The sequence below is a fragment of the Globicephala melas genome, chromosome 14 (genome assembly GCF_963455315.2).
Source record: "Globicephala melas chromosome 14, mGloMel1.2, whole genome shotgun sequence".
NCBI classification, from domain to species: domain Eukaryota; kingdom Metazoa; phylum Chordata; class Mammalia; order Artiodactyla; family Delphinidae; genus Globicephala; species Globicephala melas.
Window position 1 is genome coordinate 66538345 of NC_083327.1, and position 24463 is coordinate 66562807.

Consider the following 24463-nt stretch of genomic DNA (forward strand, 5'->3'; position numbering starts at 1 on the left):
AAGGCATTGAGATGCTAATGTGATTACTACTTGAAGAAGTTCAATAGCGATTAGATATTCTACCCAAGATTTCAGAAGAAAGGTCAAGTCTGAAAGTAGAATTTTGGAGTTGTCAGTTTGAAAGGAAGAAGTGAAGCCAAAGTAAAATGCTGGATCACCCAGGGGGAATGGGTTGCTTAAGAATTAAAACCAAAGGTGGAACCAACCTTTTTTCACCTTTAGTAATCATATTAAATTGGAGTCTGAAGCAGAGACACTTTTGTTATTACATATAAGGTACATACACATATGTGTAGTAAATGTAAAAATACATGTAATATTCCTAATTACTCTCAAACATTTGATTTGAAAGATACTTCACTGCTTATATATGCTTATGTATGAAAATACACCATGAAAAAAATCTTTGTTTTTTTAAACATATCATTTTACTTTTCAGTAGTATTTCTGAGGTATCATTCTAGATACACTGAAATACCTATAAGTGATCAATTTTGTTTTTCAGGCACTCTTTCAGCATCAGTAACTTTCTCTAATCTTAAACTTTTTAACCTTTTTCTCTTGAAAGTGTTGATTATTATCTTGATCTCTTTTGTTCTGAAATGGTTGTTTTAAGCCCTCTATAATACTATAAATTATTAAATCTATGTAATTTTTATTTTGCTTTCCCAAAATTGGCTTAAATTGAGCTTGTAATTTTTATTCATTATTTTCATTCAGTTTTTATAGAGCTTCTGGATAGTAAAAATTGTTAGCTATAGAATACTAATAATCCTTTTAGATATAAAGGAGAATATTTTCATTGTGTACTTTTCAACCTGTTAATTTAAAAAATACCCTGGTGTCATTAGGTGTTAATGTCATAACATCTAACAGTGTCTGCTCAGAAATGGCTTACGGCTCTAAAAGAGGATGTTATTAAATCTGAATATGTATGCAAAAACTCTTCTTTAAAACTGGTTTTTCTTTTTCTCAGTGTAGCATTATATTCTCTTGTGTTTTTAAATTTTATAAGATATTCTAGGTGTAAAAGGTATTATGTTTAATAAAAGTCTAATTTTCTGTCATTCTGGAATTGAATTCTAGTAAAGCTAGTAAAAAATAATAGATACTATACCTTAGTTAATTTAGAGTAAGAGAAAAAGAAGTATACTTAATTTTTGAAAACAGTACTATGTCACCATATTGTCAGAAAATACTTAAGGAAGCCATATGATTGGTACAAAAAAGTGTTCTAGAAAAAATTTAGGCTCAACTGAAGGAATATCTGTTAACATTCAAACTCTAAGTTTCCATATCCACTTGGATATGGAACAACAAAGTGGCTCTCTTATTACTCCTTTCTACATAGACAGCTCAATGTGAAATTTTATTCCTTTGTTTTTGTTGATTAATTTGTTGAACAACACACAGGTAATCATTTAATAGCTAGTAAACAATAAATATTGAGTAAAAGGCAGCTGTCAGAAAGTAGAGTTCTTATGGAGAGCATAAATGTGACATGTTTTGCCAAAAATGTCCTCCATTTTTCATAAATTTAAAGAAAATTTATTTTTAAGAAAAATATAATATATGCAAAGATTTTACAGAGTTGGAAAGTATTAATTTAAAGAAATGTTGATCATACTGCCAGGCACAACTAAGTGTTTCAAGAAAAGGAAAAAAATTTAAACAATTATTTTAAGAGAAGCTGCTTATCAATTGCATTAAATAGAATTACATTCAAATGTCTGTCATGTCCGTATAGCAAAATAAGAATATTTGGCATTTCTATTTCAAAATACAGATCTTCCTCAACTTACAATGGGGTTATATCCTAATAACCCATCATAAACTGGAAATATAATTTGAAAATACATTTAATACACCTACCCTACTGAACATCATAGCTTAGCCCAGCCTACCTTAAAAGTGCTCAGAACACTTACAGTAGCCCACAGTTGGGCAGAGTCATCTAACACAAAGCCTATTTTATAATAAAGTGTTGAATATCTCATGTAATTTACTGAATAGTGTACTGAAAGTGAAAAATAAAATGGTTGTAAGTGTATCGGTTTTTTACCCTTGTGGTTGCGTGGCTGACTGGGAGCTGTGGCTGCAGCTGCCCAGCATCACAGAGAGTACTATACTGCATATCGCTAGCCTGGGAAAAGATCAAAATTCAAAGTATGGTTTCTACTGAGTCCCTGTCACTTTTGCACCATTGTACAAAAACCCCATGAATCAGGGACTGTGTGGACCTCATTTAACATTGCATGTATATTATATAATAGATGTTGAGGAAAATGAAGATGCTGGAACAGCCTCTCTGCCCAGTCAGCCACCTCAGCCGTCATCTTCAGCGTATGACCCAAGCAACATGCCATCAAGCAGCTATACTGGAATACAGATTCCTCCCGGTGCCCACGCTCCAGCTAATACCCCAGCAGAAGTGCCTCATAGCACAGGTAGGAAATTGAAGCTTAACGAATTTGAACTCTCCTTTCATAAATAACAACTGTGCTTCTCATATTTGTGCCTCATAATGATGGTCCTAAAGCATGATAAGATCTTTAAGTTCCACTTGAACCCACCAAAAAGTTACATCCTTTTCGTTGAAGTTTTAATATTAGTTGTATTTTAATTTTTTAAGAAATGACAAAATATATTTATGTGCAATTGATTACTATTGACCTTATGTTTTATTAATAAGTAAAGTTCCTGTGCTTTTTGTGTGTGTGGCTGTTTTCTTTTTCTTCCCCTCCCTTTCTTTCCCCTTCACTGTTCAAGAATAGCACTGAGGTGAGTGGGGCTTATTATAGGATGTGTCTGTCAGGTTCCCACTGTGATCGCAAGATTCATTTTTCTTGACTTATTCCCTTAGGACTCTGCCTCCTCCCTCAACATGGGTATTACTGATGAAGGAGCAAGCTTTGAGCACAGAATCTCAATAGCCGTGGATTCACAGACAAGTGAAAGGAGGGGGGTTGGGGTTTGGTGGTTTGGTTTTTTAATATTACAAACGTGCCTAAAAATAAACCACAGAAGTGATGCCTGCTATCTTTGAATAAATTAGTACTATATGTCTGTGTTTTCATAGAAAAAAGATCTGACAAAACTAGTCTCCAGGAATAAGTCAATGTCATAATGTAAACTTTTGAAAGTTGCAGATACTCTTATTTACTTGTATTGTTGACAGAGTATAACCCTTACTTCCAAATAGAGGGGCATTTAAAACCATAGTTTAAATAAATCTTATATTTAATTAATTTTTTTTCCAAAAATTGTTTTTAAACTTTTATCTCAGCATAAGGGTAATCTATGGTAGTAACCTATATATTTCAAAATATTTAATTAATAGAATAAAAGTTGCCTTTGCGCCTTGATTTCTACTATTGCGGTTATTCACCATTACTTCACTGACTTTCACATTTTCAGCCTCAGTTTACCCAAACCATTTAGGTTATTTTGCATGAGTTGAACAACATTTAAGAGTTTTCTGTTTTGACCCTTGTAGCAGCAATTACGATTAGTTTCTTTCCTCCTGTTTTACAGCTTTCAACTTCATATCATCTACAAATAATGCAAACATTTTTGTAAGCATATTGATGAACATGATAATTTTAACACTGATCTCTTTAGTATCATCATTCTGTATATTTTACCCTGCCTGACTTTTCATTGCTTTAAGGTCTATGTGATAGAATTAATAGACCAATTTCCATTAGTTTTGTAAGTAAAATTTCATGGAACACTGTTTTAAATATTTTATTATCTTTTGGGAATATTCAGTATTTCCAGGGTAGAATGAAGTAAGCAAAACCAGCTACATATTTAGATGTATTTGCCTTTGATAAATACTGCTCAAGCTACACTATTGGTAGTAAGTTTAAAAACTGACCAAGAGCCTCCAACACAAGCATCTTTACAGAAGGGTGAAGTGAGAATAAAATACACTTGGGAGTCACATAGTATTAGTAATTAGTTTCTACTCCTTGCTAAACCACAAACTCAACTGTTACTCAGTTCCCGACTGAGGTTATTCTCTCTTTTAAAATGAAATTAATCATACTTCTCATAGTTGTTTCAATTATTAAAGGGGAAGAAGTATGAAAGTTGACTACTATGCCTAACACAAAATCAGTGTTCAGCAAATTAGCTTCCTTTTCCTTTTTTTTTCCTTTTTCTTTTCCCATATATTTTATTACAGAATTTTTTTTTTTTTTTTAAGATGTTGGGGGTAGGAGTTTATTTATTTATTTTGGGTTGTGTTGGGTCTTCGTTTCTGTGTGAGGGCTTTCTCTAGTTGCGGCAAGTGGGGGCCACTCTTCATCGCGGTGCGCGGGCCTCTCACTATCACAGCCTCTCTTGTTGCGGAGCACAGGCTCCAGATGCGCAGGCTCAGTAGTTGTGGCTCACGGGCCTAGTTGCTCCGTGGCAGCTGGGATCCTCCCAGACCAGGGCTCGAACCCGTGTCCCCTGCATTTGCAGGCAGATTCTCAACCAGTGTGCCACCAGGGAAGCCCCTATTACAGAATACTGAGTAGAGTTTCCTTTGCTATACAGTAGGTTCTTGTTGGTTATCTTTTTTTTTTTTTGACATCTTTATTGGAGTATAATTGCTTTACAATGTTGTGTTAGTTTCTGCTTTATAACAAAGTGAATCAGCTATATGTATATATATATAGATCCCCATATCCCCTCCCTCTTGCTTCTCCCTCACACCCTCCCTATCCCACCCCTCTAGGTGGTCACAAAGCACTGAGCTGATCTCCCTGTGATATGCGGCTGCTTCCCACTAGCTATCTATTTTACGTTTGGTAGTGTATATATGTCAGTGCTGCTCTCTCACTTCGTCCCAGCTTAGCCTTCCCCCTCCCTGTGTCCTCAGGTTCGTTCTCTACGTCCACATCTTTATTACTTTCCTGCCCCTAGGTTCATCAGAACCATTATTTTTTTCTTAGATTCCATATATATGTATTAACATACAGTATTTGTTTTTCTCTTTCTCACTTCACTCTGTATGACAGACTCAGTGTCCATCCACCTCACTACAAATAACTCAATTTCGTTTCTTTTTATGGCTGAGTAATAGTCCATTGTATGTATGTGCCACGTTTTCTTTATCCATTCATCTGTCGATGGACACTTAGGTTGCTTCCATGTCCTGGCTATAGTAAATAGTGCTGCAGTGAACATTGTGGTACATGACTCATTTTGAATTATGGTTTTCTCAGGGTATGTACCCAGAAGTGGGATTGCTGGGTCGTATGGTAGTTCTATTTTTAGTTTTTTAAGGAACCTCCATACTCTTCTCCATAGTGGCTGTATCAATTTACATTCCCACCAACAGTGCAAGAGGGTTCCTTTTTCTCCACACCTCTTCAGCATTTATTGTTTGTAGAATTTTTGATGATGGCCATTCTGACTGGTGTGAGGTGATACCTCATTGTAGTTTTGATTTGCATTTCTCTAATGATAGTGATGTTGAGCATTCTTTCATGTGTTTGTTGGCAGTCTGTATATCTTCTTTGGAGAAATGTCTCTTTAGGTCTTCTGCCCATTTTTGGATCGGGTTGATTGTTTTTTTGATATTGAGCTGCATGAGCTGCGTGTATATTTTGGAGATTAATCCTTTGTCATTTGCTTCGTTTGCAAATATTTTCTCCCATTGTGAGGGTTGTCTTTGTGTTGTTTATGGTTTCCTTTGCTGTACAAAAGCTTTTAAATTTCATTAGGTCCCATTTGTTTAGTTTTGTTTTTATTTCCATTTTTGCATCTATGTTCATCAGTGATGTTGGTCTGTAATTTTTTTGTGACACCTTTGTCTGGTTTTGGTATCAGGTGGCCTCATAGAATGAGTTTGGGAGCGTTCATCTCTCTGCTATATTTTGGAAGAGTTTGAAAAGCATAGGTGTTAGCCCTTCTCTAAATGTTTGATAGAATTCGCCTGTGAAGCCATCTGGTCCTGGGCTTTTGTTTGTTGGAAGATTTTTCATCACAGTTTCAATTTCAGTGCTTGTGATTGGTCTGTTTATATTTTCTATCTCTTCCTGGTTCAGTCTTGGAAGGTTGTGCTTTTCTAAGAATTTGTCTATTTCTTCCAGGTTGTCCATTTTATTGGCATATAATTGCTTGTAGTAATCTCTCATGATCCTCTGTTTCTGCAGTGTCAGTTGTTACTTCTCCTTTTTCATTTCTAATTCTGTTGATTTGAGTCTTCTCGCTTTTTTTCTTGATTAGTCTGGCTAATGGTTTATCAATTTTGTTTATCTTCTCAAAGAACCAGCGTTTTATTTTAGTTTTATTGATCTTTGCTATTGTTTTCTTCATTTCTTTTTTATTTATTTCTGATCTGATCTTTATGATTTGTTTCCTTCTGCTAACTTTGGTTTGTCCTTCTTTCTCTAATTGCTTTAGTTGTAAGATTAGGTTGTTTATTTGAGATTTTTCTTGTTTTGAGGTAGGATTGTATTTCTGTTGACTTCTCTCTGAGAACTGCTTTTGCTGCATCTCATAGGTTTTGGGTGGTTGTGTTTTCTTTGTCATTCATTTCTAGGTATTTTTTCATTTCCTCTTTGATTTTTTCAGTGATCTCTTCGTTATTGAGTAGTGTATTGTTTAGCCTCCATGTGTTTGTATTTTTTACAGATTTTTTCCTGTAATTGCTATCTAGTCTTATAGGGTTGTGGTCAGAAAAGATACCTGATATGATTTCAATTTTCTTATATTTACCAAGGCTTGATTTGTGACCCAAGATATGGTCTATTCTGGAGAATGTTGCATGAGCACTTGAGAAGAAAGTGTATTCTGTTGCTTTTGGATGGGAATGTCCTATAAATATCAATTAAGTCCATCTTGTTTAATGTGTCATTTAAAGCTTGTGTTTCCTTATTTTCATTTTGGATGATCTGTCCATTGGTGAAAGTGGTGTGTTAAAGTCCCCTACTATTATTGTGTTACTGTCGATTTCCCCTTTTATGGCTGTTAGCATTTGCCTTATGTATTGAGGTGCTCCTATGTTGGATGCATAAATATTTACCATTGTTGTATCTTATTCTTGGATTGATCCCTTGATCGTTATGTACTGTCCTTCTTTGTCTCTTGTAATAGTGTTTATTTTAAAGTCTATTTTGTGTGATATGAGAATTGCTACTCCAGCTTTCTTTTGATTTCCATTTGCATGGAATATCTTTTTCTATCCCCTCACTTTCTGTCTGTATGTTCCCTAGGTCTGAAATGGGTCTCTTGTAGACAGCATATATACGGGTCTTGTTTTTGTATCCATTGAGCCAGTCTGTGTCTTTTGGTTGGAGCATTTAATCCATTTCAATTTAAGGTAATTATCGATATGTATGTTCCTATTACCATTTTCTTAATTTGGGGGGGTTTGTTATTATAGGTCTTTTCCTTCTCTTGTGTTTCCTGCCTAGAGAAGTTCCTTTAGCATTTGTTGTAAAGCTGGTTTGGTGGTGCTGAATTCTCTTAGCTTTTGCTTGCTGTAAAGGTTTTAATTTCTCCATCGGATCTGAATGAGATCCTTGCCGGGTAGAGTAATCTTGGTTGTAGGTTTATCCCTTTCTTCACTCTAAATATGTCCTGCCAGTCCCTTCTGGCTTGCAGAATTTCTCCTGAAAGATCAGCTGTTACCTTTATGGGGATTCCCTAGTATGTTATTTGTTGCTTTTCTCTTGCTGCTTTTAATATTTTTTATTTGTATTTAATTTTTGATAGTTTGAGTAATATGTGTCTGGCATGTTTCTCTTTGGGTTTATCATATATGGCACTCTCTGTGCTTCCTGGATTTGATTGACTATCTCCTTTCCCATGCTAGGGAAGTTTTCAACTATAATCTCTTCAAATATTTTCTCAGACTATTTCTTTTTCTCTTCTTCTTCTGGGACCCCTATAATTCGAATGTTGGTTTGTTCAGTGTTGTCCCAGAGGTCTCTGAGACTGTCCTCAATTCTCTTCATTCTTTTTTCTTTTTTCTGCTCCCTGGCAGTTATTTCCACCATTTTATCTTCCAGCTCACTTATCCGTTCTTCTGCCTCAGTTATTCTGCTGTTCATTCGTTCTAGAGTATTTTCAGTTTCAGTTATTGTGTTGTTCATCACTGTTTGTTTTGCTGTTTAGTTCTTCTAGATCTTTGTTAAATGTTTCTTGTATTTTCTCCATTCTGTTTCCCAGATTTTGGGTCATGTTTACTCTGCCTACTCTGAATTCTTTTTCAGGTAGGTTGGCTAATCATCTTCATTTATTTGGTCTTGTAGGTTTTTACCTTGCTTCTTCATCTGTAACATATTTTTTTGTCATTTCCATTTAAAAAAAATTTTTTGATGGGTGAGGCTTTATTCCTGTCTTACTGGTTGTTTGGCCTGAGGCGTCCAGCACTGGAGTTTGCAGGCAGTTGGATAGAGCTGGGTCTTGGTGTTCAGAGGAGGACCTCTGGGAGGCCTTACTCTGATGAATATTTCTTGGGATCTGAGGTTCTCTGTTAGTCCAGTGGGTTGGACTTGGAGCCCCCACCACAGGAGCTGGGGCCTGACCTCCAGCCTGGGAGTGAAGATCTGGCAAGCTGCATGGCACAGCAAAAAAAAAAAAGAAAGAAAGAAAAAAAAAGGGAGGTCAGGGGAACAAGCCAAAGAGAGAGAACAATAACAAACTATAAAGAATAAAATAAATTTAGAAAAATAAAAGCTTTATTAGGAAAAATAGAACTGTAAATGAATCAACAACAGTGAATCCACAAGATAAAACAGAACCCCAATCTAAAAGAGGAGGAAAAAAAAAGCCTTTGTATGGGGCAGGATTTAGGCGGGGGTAGAACTTAGGCAGGGGCGGGGTTTAGGGCAGGGCGGGGCCTAGGCGGGTGGGGGGGTGACGTTTGAGCGTGGGGCGGGGCCTAGGCTCAGGACCCAGCTGGAAAAGGCCCTGGGGACGGGGCCTCTGCTTAGGACCTGAAGGGAAGGCGAGAGAGGGCCTCTGCAGTGTGGAGTTCCGGAGTTTGGAGGTAGGGCGTGGGTGAGCGTGTGGGAGTGGGGCTTGGGCTCTGCACGGCAGGAGGTTGGCTCCGAGGGCAGAGGATTAGACCCAAGAGCCCAGCAGGCTCCCCCGTAGCTAAGTGGACAGGGAAAGCTCTGGCCCCATTCCCTTCTGTTCCTCTGAGTACCCCCCCCCCGCCGTTCCTCCCCAGGGTCTCCCCCATCCCCACGGGACCCCTAACCGTGTGTGGGTCACTGGGTTTAGGAACTCCTCCCTTCCCCCAGCCACCCCTCAGGGGTGCTGGTTCCAGAGGTCCAGCCTTTACTTTTCCTCCCCCTTCCCTCCCTCCCGCTCTGTCAGGACCCGCATGGCTGGAGGGGGCCTCGGTGGGCAGAGGATCAGGCCCAGGATCTCAGCAGGTTCCTGGGGGCCCAAGTGGGCAGGAGAAACCTGGCCACGCTCCCTTTTGATCCTCTGCCCTCCCAGTGGTTCCCCAGTTTCCCCCTTCTGGCGTGGGATCCCTTCCCCTCCCCCAGCCCCCCCCCAGGGGCGCCAGTCCCTCCCACCTCCACTTCTCCTCCCCCTTCACTACCCCCCACGCCCCACGTCCTACCCGGTCGCTGGGGGTTCCTGCCGTCCCCTTAGGTGTCCGTGGTCCTCCACAGGTGCCTGGTACGTGCCTTAGTTGTGCTTCCTTTTTTTTAATGTTCCTTCCTATTTCTGTGCCAAAGAAAGGGTATTTAATAGGAAGTTAATGAACACTTAAAATCATTTTGTGAATCAAGAAAAGTGTCACTGTTGGGGTAGGACATTGACCTTACAAAAAGATTGCCTAAGGGGTATTGCTCAGGCAGTGTATCTTAGGGCAGAGTTGTGGTATAGGCCCATATACATATATTTTATATGTAGGCATACTGTGTGTATATATGAGAGGGAAAGTATGGTTGTAGTAGGAGGGTTATAATAGGTTGAACCAAACAAAGTGTCTTTTTGTACAACAAAAGTGATAAAATATTAGTAGTTTCATATGTTCAAGCTAATAGACTCCTGCTCAGAATATCCACACATAAAGATAGGTATCAGGAGGTAGTCTTCTATTTCTGTTACGAAGTTTTCTGGCATGAACAGTTCATTTTGATCCATTTAAATCTGGCATGAGCCTTATTTTTTTTTTTCACTCTCTTATGTTCTTCAGAGTGAGACATAAAACTAACAACCTTGGAACTGCTTTAGGGCATCAGGTGTACATTCTTATAGACTTAGCATTTAAATAATTATCATAGCTATTTCATAAACTTACTCTAACAGAGCTATATTAGATATTGCTATCCCTACTTTACAAACTAAAGAAATTAAGCAGTTATCCAAAAAAAATACACATAGAAACATACCTAATAAGTAACAGTACTAGAATTTGAATCCAAGTCTTTTGGATTTCATGTTTTTGGCACCTCCCTTCTGTTTCCCTTCCAAGGAACTAAAGTTCTATCAAATCAAAACCTACATTTCTCATAATATTTTTCCTCTTAAGGTTGGCTTGAGATATGGGAATCTCCTCTTTGCTGGCAGATTTTTTTTTCTATTATATTTAAAACAGTAAAAAAAAAAAAAAGTTCATAGTTGCCTAATAGAAAGTGAAATAACATTTTTAGTTTATAAATATAGCAGATGTTTCCCCTTTTACTCACTTTAAGAATGATTTACTTTCTCTCATATAAAGGTCCAGGATGCACTTTTATCAAAGGGAAATCCTTAAGATAGCTGAAAAGAATAGTATGTACTAATATACAGTTTTTAGTTCTTCCACAGAAAAGCAGAGGGTGCAAGGAGGGCCGGGATAGAGATTGTTTGAACAGCCAAGTGTTCACCTCTTTGTGCTTTTACCACTGTGTAATATCAGATAGAGGCAATACAGCCTATGGTTTTTTCTTTCTCTTGAAACATGCTTTTCACAGTCTGTAAATATTGAAGATGTCAGTGATAAATCTAAATAGATTAAAAGAGTTATTTTAGAATTAATGCTAGCCTTTTAATTATAAATGCAGCTCACCTCATAAGTAAATCCAAAGCTTAGCTCTTTTATTGTTGTTCTTTTAAGTGACAGAAGTACTGCATTTGAATTCTGCTGTACAGCTTTCAAAGTGGTTAATATTCTGGCCTAACCATTTCTATCAGTGCTATTTTCCATGACTATTCTGAGGTTTATTTAACCCAATCTTCTCACATTTGCTTACAGTGTTCCTCATAGTTAGCATGTCTTTCTCTTTCTCTGCCTCTTCAAATGCTACTGACCTTCAGGGTTCTGTTTAATTAATACTTTTTACAACATCTTCTAGAGTTTTCTAACTAACACCCATTTCTCCCTTTTCAGAATCCCCACACCACATAGTCAGGAGAACAATTTAATACTTAATTAGAAATCATATAGCATTTAATTCTTGAATATATATTAATCTCATCAAATAGCCTGTGTAACAACCATCCGCTAAAAAATTAACCAGAAGTTACTTGTTAACATTGCTTTTTGTTAAGTAATAGAAAGAAAGAAATTTCTAACACAGTTCTGCTTTCCCCCAGGAATGTTTTTATGGTGACATCATTCCAACATACTGTAGTCCAGGGGGCTGCAATCCATTCAATAATTGACAGTTGAAATCTTTCCAAATCAAGAAAGAAGGAAAATTAACTAGATTTGGGCATTTCAAAAAATAAATAACATAAACTAAAAACCATCTTTACTGATTTAACAGATATTTATGCACTTAGTTGAACCTGTATGCTAGGCCCCAGTGGGAACATGTCATGATGGCTGCCAAGAACACAGGCCTTGGTCCCTGGGCGTGGAAACAAATGAGAAGCAGCATCTTCTGACTGCTGCATGAGGCGTGTTGAGCAGCCTGTGCTGTCTGTTCAAGTCTTGGTTGAATGACTGTGACCAGAGTTCTTAATAAAATGCAGATTACCTGTGTTTTTCTTTTAATATCGCTCAAGTAAAATTTTACTACCTAAGTAAATTATTTCTCTGTAAATTCTGTTTTGTTCTTGTTAAATAATATTACCTACTTAATTAATCATCTGGAGATGTACAAATAAGCATTTAAAAATTAATGCAGGAGGCTGACCAAAGAAAGTATGCCTTCTCCATAGAGAAAAGGGTTTGTTAGGAGAATTTTAATTTAGGCAGAAGCACAAATTACTTAGTAAGGAATGGCACTGATATCCAGATTGTGAGATGGTTGTCAACTTATCCTCTTTTCTAAAGATCTGTGTGAAGAATATATATAGTCACCTACCTGTGTTTTTATGCTCAGCTGCTTCAAATCACTGGACTTCACCAGGTAGTCTCGAGAGCCCTCTCAAATCTTGCATTCTAACTTTAAAATATATATGTTATGTAAATTATGTGCCTTTGAAAGTTCAAGTTTTATGGGGAGAATTATGTCGTATGTTTACAGTTTAATATAGTTTGTTAGTATTTATCAAAATCAAGCAAAAGATAGACATTGAATTGGTCAGTTTAAATTTGTATGTCTCCTGACTTTGCAGTTATACTTCTGTAATTTTTTTCCTGTAAATATATTCATGCATATATATGTATACAGTGTACAAAAATATTCATGTAGTATTAGCTTTAGCAACAAAAGTTTGGAAACAACGTAAATGTTCGTCAGTAATGGATAGCATTATAAATTGTGGTTCATGCATGGAATGGAACACTATGTAGCCATTAAAAAGAACAAGGAGGATTAGGGACTTCCCTGGCGGTCCATGGGTTAAGACTTTGCCTTGTAGTGCAGGGGGTGCAGGGTCAATCCCTGGTTGGGGAGCTAAGATCCCACATGCCTCATGGCCAAAAAGCCAAAACATGAAACAGAAGCAGTGTTTTAACAAATTCAATAAAGATTTTAAAATGGTCCACACACAAAAAAAAGTCTTTAAAAAAAAAGGTGGATTTAAATATATTTAATCTGGAATTATTGCTAAGGCATATTAAGTGAAAAATGCACAGAATAGTACAGTATGCAGACATATTACCACTGGCAAAACATACATACCAAATAATGCATTCTCCATAGAGAAAGGAGTTTGTCCGGAGGGTTTTGATTTAGGCTAGAACACAAATTTCTTAGCAAAGTACATTTATTTCCTTGCACACACACACACGCCTGGACACACACATGTTTGTATGTGCATAGAAGGGTATTCTAAAACTAGTGATAGCCCTCAAGTGACCTGGAATAGGAATGAGAGGCAGGCTTTTCACCGTTTTTTTTTCTCTGCCTCTCTTTTTTTTTTTTTTTTGTACTATTTAAAATTTGTACTTGACTTTTCATCCATACCCCTTTGTACTGTTAAAATTTTTGTTAGTTCAATTTTTAGTTTAAAAAGTAAGACTTTCATGACTTAATAGCACCAAGCCTGTAAAGTGAAACTAGTTTGTCCTAAGACAAAATTAAATGAGATAAAATAGTATATATTTAAACCATTTTTTTTCCTTTGGATAGGGATTGAGAAGATCCTTCACACTCAAGACTTCATAGCTGCAAAATATATTTCAGAACTTCAGTCAACCTTTGTGAAACCATAGCTCTAGAACTCTCATTGGCTATGTATCCGTGACCCTGAAAACTTCACAATTTGTTTTCTCCCTCTCTTCTGTTCCTGTCTTCTTGTCCTAGTGTCTATCCTACTTTACCGTTACTACAGATTGCCTATTCAGATTTAACCTCTTAGCTTAGGGCAGCAGAATCCTCTTAGCTTAGGGCAGTCCATTAATCAAGAGCAATCAACTTTTCCTGTTCATTTGCTTTTTTGTTAATTGAATCACCTAAGTCTCTTTTGGGAAGTTTCAACAATTTATGTTAATTTTTTAGATGATTAATAATCTTCAACTCTAGTATATTACTTAGTATTAGTCAAGAATGCTAGTTATCCACTGAATATGACAGTCATGACAGGTTCTAATAGGAAGTCAAAACTAATTGCTTATTGGATATATAAAAATATTATCTTAGAAACATAAACTGGAAAACTGGAATATATAATTTATAATTTCATTCATAGTGATGAAATGGGACTCATCCCATAAGTTAAACTAAATCATAATTATAGCCCACCTTGTCCCCAAAATTAATTATTTATTTAAGAAATTAAAAGGTAGGAAGGGAGTCTGTTACTTCTACAGATATTAGGTAAGCTTTACTTGAGAAGCAACTTGAAGTATTAGACATGATAGAAAATGCAAAATACATAATAAGAAATGTGTGGCCAATACATGTGTGTAAACACTCAAAATGTATTTTTCTGCATATTTCCTATAGCAGCCTCCACCGTCAAATAAGTATATCAAATTTCAGTTCATTAAGGTTTCAAGAAAGTAATTAAGTGAAGTAATGAAATTCCTCCATGATCCTTTGAGCACTTTCCTAGAATGTAATTGAGAGGTGTAACACTTTTATACCCATTTATGGTTTTCTGATTTGCAGGTGTAGCAAGTAACACTATCCAGCCTACTCCACAGACTATTCCGGCCATTGATCCTGCACTTTTCAATACAGTTTCCCAGGGTAAGTCAGCTGTTTTATGAGATATAGTGTTTCTGCTGTTTGGGGGCGTTGTTTTGTACTTTTATCTTAGGAGTGCAGTGTATTTGAATGTCTAGGTAATTTGAAACACATTTCTTTGAATGCCTTTATTCACTAGATTCTCCAGTAAACCAAGATTGTTTCTTATTATCAAAAATACCTAAATCCAAAGGCATTCTCTCTCTTTTTTTAATCTTTTCAACTTCTTTTTTTTTCCCCCACTTGGTTGTTCTGTTTGTTTAATTTGGTCATTCTTATTCAGAGTTTTCTTCATGTGTCTGCTGAGATTAGTCCTTTTATATTTAGAATGAAGATGTTGATTGATTATTTTCAGTAGATGTTATTGAATTTCCCCCGATACTATGTCTGCAGGTCTGTTTCTCACTTGATTTTTCTGTTCTCCCCTGTGAGTGGGAACAGGCCATTCAGCTTCCTCCTGCATCTCAGCCATGGATGAGGAGATCTTTACTTGGAGAGGGATGGCAAAGGGTGTACCACACATACCTTGTCCGTCCTAGCTCTGTCCAGGAAGTTAATTCCACAATTTTAGAGAGACATTCTCTATCTTTTTTGTCTAGGGTCTCATGTGAGAGATGGAAAGCCATTAAGGCTGAGGGTGTACAGGTATGCAGAGGTTGATAGAGGGGGGAAGGATGTGAAACTAGCGCAGATAATTGTTTTAGACTGACTCAGTAAAGATCCCCCCAGTCCCACTCCTCATACAGCTAGACCCTCTCTGAAGTTTCTCTGGATAGGCTCCCCAGTTGCCTCCTATATTACATGTTCTGAGTTGGGATTTTTTTTGACACTGTTTTATCTAACAGCATACCTTCACTTAATTTCTACTTTTCTAGAAGTTTCTTTAAATCTCTTGTCAATTATCCTTTCCAGTTTTTACAGTCTTTTCTCTTCTCTGCTTTTCCTTCAGTTTTAGAATTTTATTTCGTTTTGTTTTACCTTATCATTTTAATATAGTTTCAGAAGGAAAAATAGTCAATTATGTATGCTTAGTCTACCATCTAGAACTAGAACCCTGGAATTCTTTACCCAACCAAACTGTCAGGTATGAAGGCAAAATAAATATTATTAAATATGTAAGGATTCTGAAGTTTTGCCTACCATACACCATTTCTAAGGAAGTTATCAGAAGAAGTTATTCCATCAAGAAAAGAATGATAACCAAGAAAAGAAATATGAGATATAAGAATTGGTGAAATTAATCTTAGGTCACCTAAAGAAAAAGTCCATTGACAGCTTTTCCATAGGCTTGAAAAGCAATTGCTCTAAAATTAGAACAGAAAATCAGAGCTCCCCTCCTTTAAGAAAAATCAAGTGGATTCTATGCAATACATAGAATAAGAAGAATGGGAATGGGAAAGAAATGGATAAGAAGCTGTAGAATTCCTTTCCCAAGAAGAACGAAAAGATCCAAGAAAACATTTTAAATCGTACAAGTAGTTTCAAGTAAGAAGCAAACTGAAATATGCCATGATTTTGAGCAATAATAGAATTATGAAATATAAGAAAAGGGATTTTGTTTGACTTGGACACAAAGAACATTCTCCTTGCAATGGCATAGGCTTATCACAAACAGAATACTTTATTCAGGGCAGAATATAAATCAACACTGACAAGTGAAGGTAGAGAGATATTTCTGGAAGTTGAAAGGTGGAATAAAAGAAAGCTGTTATTAGGATGAGTGTCCAGAAGTGAAATGTTGTGATTTTTTTCTAGAGTTGATGGAATGAGAAGTAGAAGACAAAAGTAAGCAACTAAGAAATTTAAAAGCACTAATAAATTTAGAAGGAGACAGTGCAGGAGAGGAGGATAGTGAGATAAATTCTTTACCTTTCATAGCAGAGTGTCAGTAGATAAAGCCTAAAGACTGATAAATCAAGAAATGGTGGTATAAGCTTATCAACTGGGGTTAGGGAAGTAACCTAGAGAAAACAAAAGATAGAAATAATTCAAAAGTGAAGTGGGCAGGGGCAAGGTAGATGATTTATTTAAGTGTATGAGTTACGTTAAGTTTATTCTACTTTTCCTGGTTTTATTAAAAGCAGATAAGTTATAAAACCTAAAATCAAGAGCTGCAATGGCCTTTGAATCCTGAAAGGCCTAGTTTAAGAGTATATGTATGGGGCTTCCCTGGTGGCACAGTGGTTGAGAGTCCGCCTGCTGATGCAGGGGATACAGGTTTGTGCCCCGGTCCGGGAAGATCCCACGTGCCACGGAGTGGCTAGGCCTGTGAGCCATGGCCGCTGAGCCTGCACATCCGGAGCCTGTGCTCCGCAACGGGAGAGGCCACAGCAGTGAGAGGCCCGCGTACCGCAAAAAAAAAAAAAAAAAGAGTCTGTGTATGTTTCATGGGGGAACACAGTGCTAAGGTAAGAAGAGTAAAGAAACTATAATAAACTAGCAAATTACCCAAGAACATAGTGGAAAATGTCTATTAGTAGACAGATAACCTGCCCAGTAAATACTATATTCCTCTGTTAAACTTGTTTTCCAGATTCCTCTCTACAGTCCCATGTCCCTGTAAAAGCTCTCCCTAAAATATGATGTGAAAATATCAGAAGCAGACTAGACAGAACAGTGAAACAGAATGAAGAATCCAGAAATCAGGCCACACAGTATGGGAATTAAAATTATGACAAAAGTGGCATTTGGAACAGTGTGGCAAGAAAAACAAAACATCAAAACTGATGTTAGAAGAAATATATATTAGATACTATCCCCCAATTCCTGTATCTCATTTGGTTGTATCTTAACAGGTTAGACTAATGAAAAGTAATAAATTGCATACAGCAAAAGATTTCCTCTCCCCATTATATTGTTAAAATGCAGCTAATAGACAAGGAGGAAATCAATACTTAAAAAAATAAAGAATTACTGTTCAGAGCATATATAAAGAGCTCCTGCAAATAAATAAATAAAACTTAATAGGGGAAAAAAACAGAGAAATAAACATAGGGAATGATTTGTATGCTGTTGGTGGGAATATAAATTGGTGAAGCCTTCTTCAGTAGCATTCTGTCACTGTCAGAATTGCAAATTTTTTTTGACTCAGCTATTCCACTTTTGGGAATCTATCTTAGAGAAATATTTAGACATGAGCACAAAATGTATTTACAAGGGTATTTTATTTCAGCATCACTTGTATTAGTAGAAAACAATTTTAAATGTCTATTAATGAGAAATTATGGCTCATCTGTCCTATGGAATACTGTGCACATATTAAAAAAGGTTAAATACTTTTATAGTGAATTTGTGGCTCACTCTGAAGAGGAGAATGGAATTGGGAAGGTAGGTATTTGAAGTTCAGTATTTACTTTTTTAACTTGTGTATACCTGATAGTATTAGAGTGCGAATAACAACTTACTTCTTAAAGGTTTTTTAAAAATTAAATAGAATCTATGAAAAATATTTAGCATGGTTCGTGACATAATAATATTCTGCCTCTAATCATTGCTGTTGCCATTATTAAGTGATGTGTCCTGGCGATGCCTGGATTTAAGGGATCAGTACTGTACTTTATATTTACCTCCAAGATTTACTTCAGGGAATCAGATGATTCCCACATGATTTTTGCCTATGCTTTACATTCAAGTCAGAGGATAATTGAGTACACTAGGATCAGATTATCCAAGGTCCTTCACATGCATTTCTAGTTAAGTAGGAAAAAATCTCTAAAGACCCATTTCGGAAATATTTACAATTAAGTATTCCATCTTCTGCCAAGGTTAGATAAATCAACCTTGGAAATAGATGCTTCTAGCAACTGAGCATGCAGGGATTTCTCTTTATACCAAATAATGTTACCTTTGATCCAGTGCTGACCCAGGCTCTTTCCCCCGGAATAGAGAACTTAACTGATGGCTCTACCTCTCCTCTGCCCGGTTCTTGTCCTGCCCTGTGAAGGGGAGAAGCAGCTCTGTGATAAAGACAGTCTTCTTGAAGGCATCTGGAACTTATAAGCACAGATTTCAAAAAAGAGATATTATATTAAATTAGACAACTTCTCTAATTCTTTTTTTTTTTTTAACGGTTGGATTAGCTGTATGTGATCTTTCTTTTTTCTAATTCTTTAAACACCTTTTAGGTCCACAGTGTGCTCTCTCTGGTTCTGATTATGGCTTCTGGTAAATTTTAATGATAGGAAAAAAAACAGCTTTCATTTAGGTGCATTAAGTAATAGTTACTATTTTGAATATAAAATCAGATAAACTGAAATTGAATAGTTGTTCTCTTCCTGAAATGTGTTTTCCTTTGTTATGTCTTTTTTACTTTCTCTATTTAGTTTTTAAATGCTAATTTAAAAGAATCCTAACTAGGAAGCAGATTTTATTTTTATTTAATTTAAAATTTTAATTCATGTGTTTTATTATTAATGACTTATAGGTAATATTTTTAAAGGAAAGAAAGCTTGAAATATTACAAAATAGCAAAAGTATTTGACATGGCTTTTTAAGTTCTTTATATATTTATATATATTATATATTTATATAGAATATTTTTATATATTCTACATAAATATATATTTACTTATAAATATTTAATTGGTAAAAATAAATCTTAACATCTATATAAATTTGTAAATTACATTTTGCATCTAAATCTAAGTTGGTTCTTATCATCTAGTTATTACATTTTATAAGATAGTTACATAATTTGTCATACATGCTGTAAGCTATATATTATGTATCTGTAATTATAGTTTTCTAAGATATTCATTTTATAAATATTGAAATTGTTATACCATAAAAAATTGCAATATTTGTGTTTTTAAATAGTTTTATCACTAGTAGATAAGTTTAGTTTATAAAAACTAAAATAGTAACGGAGTTCTTACTACTATACACATTTTTATCTTATTAATAAATAAGTGATATGTCAGCAAAACAGTGTTAAAGCTGATGCTGTAAAAAATAAAATTAGTCCTGAGCATTAGGGCTTTCCTCCAGCAAGTCCAGTAAATTCTGGATAGATGTCTTACATATTTAAACATTGCCTGGAGATAGAAGAATAGACTATTAAAGCACAAAATGAGTAGTATTAAGGTAAACTTAATTTTCATAGATGTCTCACTCACCTAGATAATATGTCTCACTCACCTAGATAATAGTATACATCTAGGTGACTAGAGCCTCTCAATATACTTTGAAAAAACATTGATGAATCTTTCAGTAAAAAAAAATAAGAAGTGTGCCTGACTAAATTGTCAAAAGAACTGCAGGACAGTTGTTTTTTAGGTTTAATGGGTAAGAAATGCCAAGTCACTAAAATACTAAAAATAAAACTGTGGAGAAACTGTTTTTTGTTTTTTAAATATATAATTACATTTTACTAGTTTATTCATTTGTATTTCTTACGTTTAGGCAAGACCAGAATTCAGGGAAATTAAAATAAGTTCTGTTAAAATTGGAATGTGTAATCTCTGATTCACAACAGTAAGGACCAACTCTTAATATAAGCTTTAATAATATTAATTCAACAAATATTTGAAGGCTTTGTATGTGTAACACACTGGGCTAGTTACTATACGTAGATGTATGAGTGCATTATCTTAAAATCTGAAATTTAATTAATGTTTAATTCTATGTGAACTTTTATTCCTTTTAAAATGTGGGAAAGAATTTAAAGTACAGACAGCTTTTTTATATTCCTTTGTTGAAGTTATTCAGCACTTACACTGGGCTAGAAACTTCAGGATACATTGTTTCAGTATTCTTTTTTGAAAATTTTTAGAAAATAATAATTTGGATAAGAATTTATCAGAGTACCTGGAATTGCTAAATACTTTGAAGTCCTTGCCTAGGGAATGTCAAAGTTTTCATTTAATGCTGTACTATCTGGCAAAACTAAAAGCAACTAAAAAAAGTAATTATATTTATAACTACAAGCTTATAAACAGGATCAAAATATATGTTCATTTAGAAACAGAATCGAAATATATTATCTTTTCGTTATATTGTATGCCCCCAGCCTTCTGACCAGTTCTCCTTAGAGTCCTCATAAAAATTTCTAAAGAAAATTGTATTTATTTCCAAAGATAAGACACAAAGTCAGTTTTAATTTCACCTTTAGAAATATATATTCAAGTATATTCAAATCTTAGATTAAATGAAATGTTTTCAGTGTGTTTTTTTTACCCAAATTATTTAGTTGGGCTCATCCTTATCAATCATAGTGTAACTAGAAAACTTGCTGGAAAAAATTTTGGACAAATAATTGGTAAGGGTTGTTTACATGTTTAAAAATTGTGTAGTGTAATGATATGTCTTAGTTAAACCTTAGAGTTTTGTATATGGACAGCACAAAAATGCAAACTATTTTCTTGCTTAAAAAGAGTTAGATGACTTATGTAATTTTTTAACATAAAGTTTGTTATTTAATTTTTTTTTGAGTTATATTTATATTCTAGTTCAAATGAGGGTTGAATGGTTTAGTCTGTGTGTATTTATTGTTCCATGAAGAGAGTCTCAGCAATTCTAACATACACACCAAAGCAGTTTTCCTTGTTTTATACAGAATATGATTTTTTTTGCAGTTAATTTGCCAAAATATAAAGGCTTCCAGTTTATGACTTCTGGTAGGAAAATCTTGCTCATATAAGTTGTTATGTATTGACATCTGTATGGTTTATATTAGTAATTTAAAAATTTAAAAGCATAAAGAAACTATTCAAATACAACTGGGGATTGGGGAAAACAACCTTCAGTTTTTAATATAACCTTAAACATTTTCTGTAATCTTGACTATAAGCATTTACCTAGCCTAAAAGAACGCTTCCTATATTCTTTATAAATATCTTAATTACTCTGTATTTCTCTTAGGAGATATCCGACTAACACCAGAGGACTTTGCTAGAGCTCAGAAATACTGCAAATATGCTGGCAGTGCTTTGCAGTATGAAGATGTCAGCACTGCAGTGCAGAATCTACAGAAGGCCCTCAAGTTACTGACTACAGGCAGAGAATGAAGCCTTTGTACAACATCCATGCATTTTTGGCTTAAAGAACTAACAGTCCACTACTCTATCTTCAGCCTATCAGGAGCATATTTTAAGGAAGACTTCAGTTCCATTGACTATAACAATGGAATCTGTGTCTGTGTATCAGATTCCTGTTGAAGCATTCATCAGCAGCCTCAACCAGTTTTCATTGTCCATTTAGTGGATTCAGTAGTCTCTGGGTATATAAGGCTGATGTGAGCAAGGTCCTAAAAATGCCCATTTGAACCCTGCTTGTTCAAAAAATGAGAACACACTTCTATAAAATGTATTGGGAATTAGCTTTGTATCTTAATCTACGTAAATTAAGGAATTTTTTAATCTATAATTTGGACAAACAGACCATATTACTTTGCTATAAAATTCTAAATTTAACTTTAATAAAGATTGCCAGAATATTCTAGAAATGTTTTTGTTTTCCTCAGGACTTCTGAAACAGATACGAACATCCTAAACTGTTGAATCTGAAAGAGATTATGTTCAAATTTCAATTTATATTCATATTAAATATAGCTACATTAAAAGTTAAAATGTTCATGGAAGGAAATGTAATAAGGTAAAGAGGTAGAATCAGTTTTAGGCGTAAGAGTAATGTTGGTTGCTCAACTGTTTTTCCTTATTCATTGATGCTTAAGGTGAATTGGTATTTGCTTCCTAGGCAGTTTGACTGCATGTGTTAGAGAATGAAAACAAGACATTTGTAATAATGCCTGGAAACTTGGTGCTTTGAGTTAAGGTTCTCCTCTGCTGCTATGGAATGGATTCCATAGAGTGAATAGTTATGAATGATGCAGAAGATTATAAAAACATAGACTCTCAGTTGTTAAGTTTATAAGTTATGTGGGAATTATGGACTTCCTATGTCACCTGCATTTGTGCTGTTTAAAAAATAAATACAAGGATTCTTTTAACTAATTCAGTTTATCACAGAGCCAAATGTCTGTTTTGCATGCTAAAATTGTCACTTTTCTAAAGTCATTATTTTTAGTTATAAGAATATAAAGAGAGAGAAATTTGGCAGATTTACCTAAATTATCTGGTCCATTTCATTCATTCCACTAATATTGGGAATCTTTTAACATAGGGGTCAGCAAACTATGGTCCATGGGCTGGCCATTTGTGTAAATAAAGTTTTATTGAAACCAAATAATAGCCATTTATTTATGTTTTGTGTTTGGTTGCTTTCCACGATAGCAGAATTATATGGCCTGCAAGTCTAAAATATGTACTACTTGGCCCTTTAAGGAAAAGTTTGCTGACCCCTGTTCTGACAGTCTGTTTGAAAGAAAATGAATCATTATCTCATAATCTCTTATGTCCTCCTATTTTTCTTTGTATAAGTGTAATGTTATTTATATAGAGTTCGATAGAATGAATATTGACAGAATAAACTGTTCTAAATTATTGCAAAAACAAGCCCCCCAAAAACATGCCTCCTGAAAAACATTTTCATATCTTTCACAGCTGAATTCTTAAAACATTTGCAGGGTTCAACATTTGCATCTGGAATTCCAGGACTCTGATATAGTTCTATAGAAGTTTATTGAAGTAGAAAAATGACTAGGGTGATATTTCATGTTATAAAAGATAAATGTAAAATACAGTTCAGCAAATTTTAATTCAAATCCTAACATGTCTGGCCACTAGGAAGAAAACTGTCACCTCTCATTTCACACCCTACCTGTTGCTCCCAGTTGGGAGAGCACATGGAGGGGAGAAGATGCTGTGGAAACCACGGAGTCCACTGAGAAGTGAGCTGTGATGTAGCAGAAATCCCAGTTGTTTTGTGGCCCATTACTTTAAAATGCTTTCTTGCATAAAGGGATTGAACTATAAAGATTTTTTAGCTTTCATCTGCATATAAAATCTGACAGGAGAAAGTTAGAAATTTTCTGATGTAACACTAGGGTAAATAGTTTTCATTTGGTCAGTCAACATGTATTTATTGAGCAGCTACTATGTGCCTGGTATTGTCCTTTGCATGAGGAAACAGCAGAAAACAAGAAAAAGAAATCCCTGCCTCATAGAGTTTTATTCTAATGGGAAAGAAATGGACAAACTTAATAAAAAGTATATCATATATTCTATTCAACCAGTGGTTTTGAACATGTAATTGTTAGAAATGTAAATCTCAGACCCTACCCCAGTCCTACCCAATCAGAAATTCCAAGGGTGGGGCCCAGCCTTCTGAGATTTAAGAAACACTTTACAAAACACTTCTTGTAATCTGGTGGTCCCTCAAGTCAGTGGTTTAGCCCTACTCCCATCGGAAAGATTGAGAGTCTGGGAGGAAGATTCGCCTGAAGTGTGCCTGGACGCCCAGCATCAGTGTCACGTGGGATGGGAATCACACTTGAGGAACTTCTGTATTAGACAGAGATAAATGCTCTGGAGAAAACCACAGTATGGGATAGGAAATGCTTGGGTGTGTGTGGGCCTGTGCACGTTTAAATAGGATGGGGTAAGCCTCACTGAGGTGACAGTTGAGTGAAAAGGGAAAGGGAGGAAGAGTATTTGTGGCAGAGGGAGGTCGACAGAGGAGGGAAGAGGGGATAAGTGAGGAACGCTGGTGAAGGAGCAAGAAGCTCAGGATTACACAGGCTTTTTGTAAAACACTAAGCTTTTCCTCTGAGCAAGATAGGGAGCCACTCAAAGGTTTTGAACAAAAGAGTAGCCACAACTTTTAAAAGGATCATATTGGCTACTGTGTTGAGACAAGACCGTAAGGTGGGCAAGGGTGGAAGCTAGGAGAGGAGTTAAAAAGAGTATTGCAACAATTCAAGGTGCAGTGTTATGATGGCTTAGATCAGGAGTAGAAGTGGAGGTTATACAGTGTAGTGGGTTTCTGTAGAGCCACAGTATTTCTGATAAACCGGATCTGAGGTATGAGCATAGAAGGAG

General features: G+C 35.5%; 1 protein-coding gene across 2 annotated transcripts in view; it reads left to right on the plus strand.

Moving 5' to 3' along the window:
- Positions 1–23654, plus strand: part of VTA1 (vesicle trafficking 1) — a 66584-nt gene extending 42930 nt beyond the window's left edge. Inside the window, exons 6-9 of one of the 2 annotated variants that reach the window (XM_070043456.1) lie at positions 2274–2447; positions 14451–14531; positions 17813–17855; positions 21387–23654. In XM_070043456.1, coding sequence (XP_069899557.1) covers positions 2274–2447; positions 14451–14531; positions 17813–17855; positions 21387–21420 — 332 coding nt within the window. In that variant the 3' untranslated portion in view covers positions 21421–23654. The remainder of the gene's footprint in view (positions 1–2273; positions 2448–14450; positions 14532–17812; positions 17856–21386) is intronic. The other variant, XM_030853321.2, reaches the window with a different exon arrangement.
- The last annotated feature ends 809 nt before the right edge of the window (positions 23655–24463 follow it).